The sequence below is a fragment of the Mandrillus leucophaeus genome, unplaced genomic scaffold (genome assembly GCF_000951045.1).
Source record: "Mandrillus leucophaeus isolate KB7577 unplaced genomic scaffold, Mleu.le_1.0 Scaffold1385, whole genome shotgun sequence".
NCBI classification, from domain to species: domain Eukaryota; kingdom Metazoa; phylum Chordata; class Mammalia; order Primates; family Cercopithecidae; genus Mandrillus; species Mandrillus leucophaeus.
In genome coordinates this window covers 124,767-133,118 of record NW_012101349.1, presented here as the reverse complement: position 1 = coordinate 133,118, position 8,352 = coordinate 124,767, and the positions used below count along the sequence as shown (strand labels likewise).

Here is an 8,352-nt window from a genome sequence, read left to right as displayed (position 1 = left end):
AACCTGGGAGGCGGAGCTTGCAGTGAGCTGAGATCCGGCCACTGCACTCCAGCCTGGGCGACAGAGCGAGACTCCATCTCAAAAAAAATAAATTAAATAAAATAAATAAACAAATAAATAAATAAATAAAATTTACCTATTCTTGGCTTTCTTCCCCCAGAGTTTCTTACTGATTTTGTGTGAGTTGTGTAGGGAAAAGAAAGAAACATCAGACTGTTCCTGTGTCTGTGTAGAAAGGGAAGACATAAGAAATCCCATTTTGACCTATACCTTGAAAAATTGTTTTGCTGAGATGTTGTTAATGTGTAACTTTGCCCCAGTCACTTTGTCCCAACCTTGTGCTCACAGAAACATGTGTTGTATGGAATTAAGGTTTAAGGGATCTAGGACTGTGCAGGAAGTGCCTTGTTAACAAAATGTTTACAAGCAGTATGCTTGGTAAAAATCATCGCCATTCTCTAGTCTCAATAAACCAGAGACGCAATGCACTGTGAAAAGCCACAGGGACCTCTGCCTTGGAAAGCCGGGTATTGTCCAACGTTTCTCCCCATGTGATAGTCTGAAACATGGCCTCGTGGGATGAGAAAGACCTGACCGTCCCCCAGTCCGTCACCCATAAAGGGTCTGTGCTGAGGTGGATTAGTAAAAGAGAAAAGCCCCTTGCAGTTGAGATAGAGGAAGGCCACTGTCTCCTGCCTGCCCCTGGGAACTGAATGTCTCGGTATAAAACCCGATTGTATATCTGTTCAATTCTGAGACAGGAGAAAAACTGCCCGATGGCGGGAGGTGAGACATGTTGGCAGCAATGCTGCTTTGTTATTCTTTACTCCACTGAGATGTTTGGGTGGAGAGAAACATAAATCTAGCCTACATGCACATCCAGGCATAGTACCTCCCTTTGAACTTAATTATGACACAGATTCTTTTGCTCACATGTTTTCCTGATGACCTTCTCCCTATTATCATGCGGTAGCTCTCCTACCGTGTTCTTCTTGCTGAGATAATGGAAATAATAATCAATAAAAACTGAGGGAACTCAGAGAGCGGTGCCGGTGCAGGTCCTTGGTATGCTGAGCGCCGGTCTCCTGGGCCCACTGTTGTTTCTCTATACTTTGTCTCTGTGTCTTATTTCTTTTCTCAGTCTCTCGTCCCACCTGATGAGATACACCCACAGGCGTGGAGGGGCAGGCCACCCCTTCAAGTTTTAGCCTAGACTTTAGGATTTTTAAACTCTTCAGGTGATTCTAATGCATAGCCAACATTGAGAACCACTAACGTAGATGAAGTTATTCAGCTGGGCAGTAGAGTTTAAAAGCTATGAAATCATAGGTTTCCTGAAAACTTTCGATTGAGCAATTAGATAATTTAAAAGCTTTTGTGCATCATAGGTCAGGTTAGTTTGCCTGTATTGGAACTTGACTTCCTTGTACTTTTTCCTCTCCTCTGCTTCAGGGTGGTCAATGAGGTTTCTACTCAACTGGTGGTGGGTCTACATAAACATCCAATGCTTTCATATTCAAGCCTGTTTGTTTCAAATCAGAGCCTCTGACCTTGATCACTAATATCTTTTCATGCCTTTCAAATGTTGTATTTAGTAGTCATCCTTGTATTCATTCAGAAAACATAGCACTGTGAGACGCAGGCTACATTGACATACTTGCCATACTTAATATCATCATAGGAGCTAAGACAGAAAAACTGATCAAATGCATTACAAACGACTGGGTATGGTGGCTCATGCCTGTAATCCCAGAACTTTGGGAGGCTAAGACAGGTGGATCCTTTGGGGTCAGGAGTTTGAGACCAGCCTGGCCAACATGGTGAAACCTCATCTCTACTAAAAATACAAAAAAATAGCCCGGCGTGGTGGCACGCACATGTAGTCCCAGCTACTCGGGAGGCTGAGGCAGGAGAATGGCTTTTATTCGGTAAAGGGAGGTTGCAGTGAGTCAAGATCATGCCACTGCACTCTAGCCTGGGTGACAGAGTAAGACTTTGTCTCAAAAAAACAATGCTGTGCTTGTGGATTAATGCCTTTGAACAAACAATACACAGAAAAAGCTACATTTAATTGAATCATGTCAATTCTAAGCATTTCAGAAAGGTGAGGCTTAATATATTTTCCTTGTAAAACACAATAGAAGCTCACAACTGCATACATCCCTAGACAGACAGCTACCAAGATAACATGGTTAACTCTTGGAGTCATATGCCACTGTTTATTTATAACTTATTCCTCCACTTCGTTCTCTACTAGCATTTGCAAAAGGACATAATGGTATAATAAAAAATGACCAGAGAAAACGTTCAGCCCTTAATTCATTTCGAATATGAAGGATGTGAAACAGGTCATGATTTGATCTGAGAAGCAGGTATCTTGCACTGACACCCGGGTTGGAATGCAATGGTGTAATCTCAGCTCAATGCAACCTCCGCCTCCCAGGTTCACACAATTCTCTTGCTTCAGCCATCCAAGTAGCTGAGATTCCAGGCACACACCACCACACCTGGCTAATTTTTTGAATTTTTCATAGAGACAGGGTTTCACTCTGCTGCAACACTGGTCTCGAACTTCTGACCTCGTGATTCGCCCTCCTCGGCTTCCCAAACTGCTGGAATTACAAGGTTCCCTGATTTCTGGATGTGTGTTCATTGCCTGCCAAGCACCATGCCGACGGCTTTGGTGGTTGGACTTGTGATTCAGATGAGTCTGGTTCCAATCCCAGCTCTACCACACACATTGTGACATGACCTGGGCAAGTCACCAAACAATCTAGGCTTCAAATGTCATTATTGACATTATTTATAAATGGGGATGTTAACCCTGTCTCATAGGGTTAGATGATTCAAATGGGCTTTATGACTAACGTTCCTGGCATGTAAACCATCTTAATCTTTACCACACCCTTGAAGATATACATTAGTACTTTGTATTATAAGACTTCAAAGAAAAAAAAAAAGAGAGAGAGAAAACTGAGCCCTACAAGAGTTACAAAACTGACCCTAGGATACTCAGCTGCTGTGAGCAAACCCAGGCCCAAACCCACTGTTCCAAATGGCTCGCCCTGGTTTGAGAACAGCATGTGTATTCCCCCAAAGTGGGGTACATCGTGTTTCCAGTCTTATTTGAAGACTCAGTTCTAGACTTGAAATATAAATAGTATCAGATGCACCCAAAAGCCAAAGGTGATGAGGAAGATATTAGAAGAGCTAGAGAATAACAATGATGAAATTAGAAAGCATCAGGCACACGGCCTCTTTCATATCAATGGGAAGTCTCATGGATAACTGAAGATTTCTCTCCCAGCACACATAGAGGAAGGTGGAACCTACCTCCCAGGCATCCAAGAACGTTGCTTTTCCACCAATGGCATTACCTTTATCATCTTTGGGGTAAAAGTCATCCCCAGACTGTAAATACAGAATGAAAAGTTTACTGGAATCTGCATCATGACACTTGGTTCTGTTAAACAAGGTTTCAGGGTCCGGACTCTTGCTAAATACCACATGTGCACACCAATTTTTCAGACTCTGCAGTACATACTACAAGAATGTGAGTTTAAATAAAATCTCTATATCTACTGTAGCATATTAATCCTTATATTTTAGAAACCACTGGATTGATGTTAAGATCTGTGGTTAGTACATTCCAGAAGTCATCGTTATCACCATGGACATTCACCTCATACACCTAGATCCTGTGTACACCCAAGGGCAAACTTTCATTTCAGTATCACTGGATAAGGATTAGATCTCCAGGGTGTGGTTTTCTGGGGAAGATATTGGCCAGCTTCTATCCTTGCAGCCTCTAGAAGAGACATGGAATAAGGGATGGCAGGCCATCAGCACTCCCGCTGGTCAGGAGGGGAGAGAGCTGGAAATTTGTCTCTCCCACCCCTCAGGAGCAGCTAGAGCAGAGCCCCAGGCAATGGGAGCCGCGATGACTACTGGCTTCCTTCAAGCATCACCGCACTTGGGCTTTTCTCCAAGATGCCACTCCCGGGGTGTGCTTTGCTTAATAAAATTATTAAGCCCTGGAATGTAGTTAAGCCAGAGTAACCCAAGGGATTTCTTGGGAGGGCAGTCCCAGGGCATGGAAATAAGACAAAGGTGATAGGGCAGTTGCAACTTGTCTGTGCTGCCAGAAATCATGGCTTCTCTCAGACATAACTGCAAGAAAACGCAGGCATGTGGCCACCTCAGCAGCACACATGGCCTCAGCCTCCCTTCCACGCCAGCGTCTTTCTGCTCCAAGGTCTATTCCTGACCACCTGAAACTCCCAATTATGAACTGCAAGGTCTCCTGCTCCAGTCCACACCACCCCCCAGCCCTAGTGCAGCTAGTATTTTCTGACACCTGCTCAGAAACTAGAGGCTGAGAAAGGGAGTCACTCAAACCTTGAATCCCTGTGGCCAGTGAATAAGATAGAGGTCCAGATAGCTCAGCTTCAGGTCCTTGAGGGTCTTCTCAAAGGCTTTCCTCACAAGGGGTCTCTCAAAGAAAGTGGTCCACAACTGCAAGAGGGTAGCAATGAGCTATTAATACAGGGAAAAGGAAGGGCCACATTATACTCATTGTCTCTGCTCTTACATTTGCACCTTGATCTAACCTGGCACAGGTCATTTATAACAAAGCTGATTAAGATCCACGACACAGTGTGGAAGATCACCAGGGCTCAGCACGTCAATGACATGTCTTAAGTGTTAAAACCAATTTACTTTTTCAACTCTCCTAGTACTCTATATGTCTCTCAGATCACTTAAGTAAATGTGGCCACAGATTTGAAATGTGTTTACCTGTCTCAGTCTCTTTGTCAGCTGTGGGCTCTCTGAGAGCAGGACTTGTGTGTAGCTTTTAAATGTCAAGCATTCTTAGGCCTTCGGGAAAAGATGGTCCTTTATCTGACCTATCTGACAGGTCCCTTATCAAGCCTGTCAGGCCCCAGATGATAACTTTATAAGGGCTTTATCCACACTTGGCTGCTACACAGTGGGGTCTATTTGTCCCACCAGATGTATGCAATATCCAAGTACCTAGAAACAGTGTTTTTTTCTGCAAGTTGTGTATAATGTAAATCCAGTGATTCTCAACCGCCTCACATGCAACATCCTCTTCTTTTTTGTAACATTGTGTACCTCACCTTTTAGTAGACTGAATAAAGAAACCCATATGTGACAATAGAAAAATGCCCCTATTGTTTTCCAAAATGCCCCCTGGCTGAGAACCTCAGGGTCACAGTCGCTGAGACCACAGTGCTGACAGGGAGACCACACATCGAGCCCTGCCTGCACCCTTGGCCTCTGACTGCCTCTGGGCAGATGGTGGATCCCTCTGATGGGGAACAGGGAGGCCCAGGGCAGTGCAGGGCTCCATGGAGACAAGCCCACTGTGGGAAAACCAACCCGCAGGCAGGTGGCGCAGCAACGACATGTTCAAATATCAATAGCGGCTTGGAGTATGGATAGAATTGTATCCACGGATGTTATCAAAGCAGGGATGAAAAGGGCTACATTAGAAAAGGCTGACAGAGTTCTCGCTGCCGACTCGACTCAGATACTTCTGCCTGCCTTGAAGTGAAGGCCTCCCACCCAATGCGCCATGTGCACCTTGCTGACGATGAGCAGGTCCTCCCGCTTCACAGCCTGCTCTTGGATCTTCTCTTGGATGGCTTCCCCCACCTCATGTTCATTCTGATAGACATAGGCACAGTCAATGTGGCGATACCCCGCATCAATGGCCACCTTCACCGCTTCTTTCACTTTGCCGAGAGGAGACTGAAAGGCAAAAGAAAAGCCCATCACACATGCATTATTTTTTTTTTCCTTAAGAGATGGGGCCTTGCCATGTTTCCCAGGCTGGCCTCACACTCCCAGGTTCAAACAATCCACCCAACTCCCGAGTAGCTGGAATTACACCATACTCAGCAACCAACATAGTCACTTATCCCCAGATCACCTTCAACAGGTTGCCCCACATGGCCCAGTTTCTCCAAAGCAAGGCCTCACTGGGGTCTCCTGGGCCAGGGAATATCTGGCAAACTTTAGAAAAGTTTTCAAAAGAAGAGAAGGAAAGTGAATTAATTTTATGATTATGTCCTTATGTCCTGTCCTAGTTAAAGTCAGTTCCCTTTTCATCCAGGTTAGTCCTGAAATGTCTTCAGGTGTGTCGGGGAGTGCAGATGGCTCCACTGCAACTTCCTGAAGACCCCGATGAAAGCTTGACTCTAAATAACCCAGAGGAATTTTCAGACAATATCCCCAAACGGTGATAAGGATCTGGATAATGGTCATTACAGCATCAATCCGGATTCCAACACTTACTGGGTGTGTGGGTCTAGGTAGTTGATTCCATCTCTCTAAACCTTGTCTGCAAAATGGAAAAAAAAAAAATGGCACCAGCCTCATGAGGCCTTTGTGGTGATGACACGCTGCAATGAATGTTAAGTTAAGCACATCACCTGACACACAGTAAGGCTCAGTAGAGGCCGTTCATTATACAAGGATCCTTTCAGAAAAAAAGGAGAAATAGAAAACCTTATAGGAATAGAGTTTGTTTTCCATTCCTATAAGAAGAAAGAGGGACGGAGGGAGAACAAGAGAGAGGGAGAGAAAGAAAGGAATGAAAGAAAAGAAAGGAAATAGAATTATCACATTTTGTTCTAAACTAGCCATGCCAATGATGGGGGCAAAAAGCACTTAAAACTTGATCTCTCACAAAATAGTCTTTTAAATGTCTTCTGTTGGGATATAAGAAGCATTGAAAAGTACATAAAACATAGATGCACAGTTGCCCTACCACCTGGACAAGATACGGCTGCCACCAGGCATCTAGAAACACCCCTGTGTCCCCAACCGCTATGCTACACCATCCTTCACCTCCACCGCTAAGTTCATAATCCTTTATCTATCATCCCCACATGTCGCAGATGGCTCCCTTCATAATTCTTACATTCAATTCCAAAATTCTGAAACTGTCTGGCAAACTTACCCAGGGTGAGCAGATTCCCTGGAGTTCTGGAAGTGATTATTTGGTCTGTTTATATAGGATTGAAGCTCTGATTTTGGTCAAATATTGCTATTCAACAAGAGACGGTGTGTGCATGAATCAAACTGGAAGTGATCTCTTTGCCCAGATAGACGAAGAATGTATCCTGAGAATGACCCAGTGCAGTAACAGAGTGTCCTGCCCTCCAGTTCAGCACAGGAGAGGGGAATAACCAGGGGGCACAGAAGGAAAGAGCCAGAGGCAGAAGACTCAGAATAGGCATTAGCCATGAGGGATAGGAGAGAAGAGAAATTCCAAAGACTGTTTCTGGTTGCTAGTTAGGGTAGTGCCATCATGGATGAAAATGGCAAAGAAGGCAGAGTGAGGTGGTGATGGAACAACTTCAAACTTAGCCTAAGAAAGGCTCAGGAACCTGCCTCACTGAGTCCTGGATGTGCCTTACCGTGTTTTGCCAGCTGACATTAACACAGCCAGGTGGAGCTCATGACTCCCAGGCCAGGCTCTCGGCAGCCCCAGCACGCTACAGATTTCAATGTGTACAGGAACCACCTGGGGATCTTGTTAAAGTGGAGACAACCATTAGAGCGTCTGGGGTGGAGCCCGAGACTCTGCACTTTTTCTCTTTCTTTCTTTTACACAGGATCTCACTGTTGCCCAGACAGGAGTCAGTGGCACCATCACTGCTCACTGCAGCCTTGACCTCTCAGACTCAACACTCAGTCTCCACCTCAGCCTCCCAAGTGGCTGGGACTACAGCTGCATGCCACCACGCCCAGTTAATTTACTGATTCTTTGTAGAAATGGAGTCTTGCTATGTTGCCCAGGCTGGTCTCCAACTCCTGGGCTTAAGCAATTCTGCCGTCTGGATCTCCCAAAGTGCTGGGATTACAGGCATGAGCCACCACACCCGGCCAGTTCTGCATTTCTAACAAGCTCCCAGGTCATATGGATTCTGCTAGCCCAAGTCCCACACCCTGATCTGCAAAGGGGTGCCAAGGACTTGGGGCTCTGCATCGTCTCCACAACCACCCAGCCCACAACAAACCCACAGCCAAGACTCTGGGGAAACGTTGAGCCCAGTTAAGTGTCCTAGAGAGACAGAGAGAAACTGTCCTGGAAAACAATTTTAAGTCCAACAGCTGCTTGAACTTTGATACCTGCTAGAGAAGCTCTCAGCGCTGCTGGGAAAGCCAGCCTTGGAGCTTTGCAGCCTGAATCAGCTCTGAGAAAAGAAAGCAACCGGAGTCCCGGCTCCAGGACTGAATCTCACCTCTCCCAACCCCTGCCCGACCTCCAGGCTTTCCTGGCTGAATGCAGACAGAGAAAACACCCAAACGCCCCTCCAG

General features: G+C 45.5%; 1 protein-coding gene across 1 annotated transcript in view; it reads right to left on the bottom strand.

The window, feature by feature from the left end:
• Positions 1-8,352, bottom strand: part of LOC105534694 (aldo-keto reductase family 1 member B10-like) — a 16,696-nt gene that overhangs the window by 6,239 nt on the left and 2,105 nt on the right. Inside the window, exons 2-4 of the mRNA XM_011973487.1 lie at positions 5,608-5,775; positions 4,399-4,515; positions 3,334-3,411 (exon numbers count right to left, since the gene is read on the bottom strand). Coding sequence (XP_011828877.1) covers positions 3,334-3,411; positions 4,399-4,515; positions 5,608-5,775 — 363 coding nt within the window. The remainder of the gene's footprint in view (positions 1-3,333; positions 3,412-4,398; positions 4,516-5,607; positions 5,776-8,352) is intronic.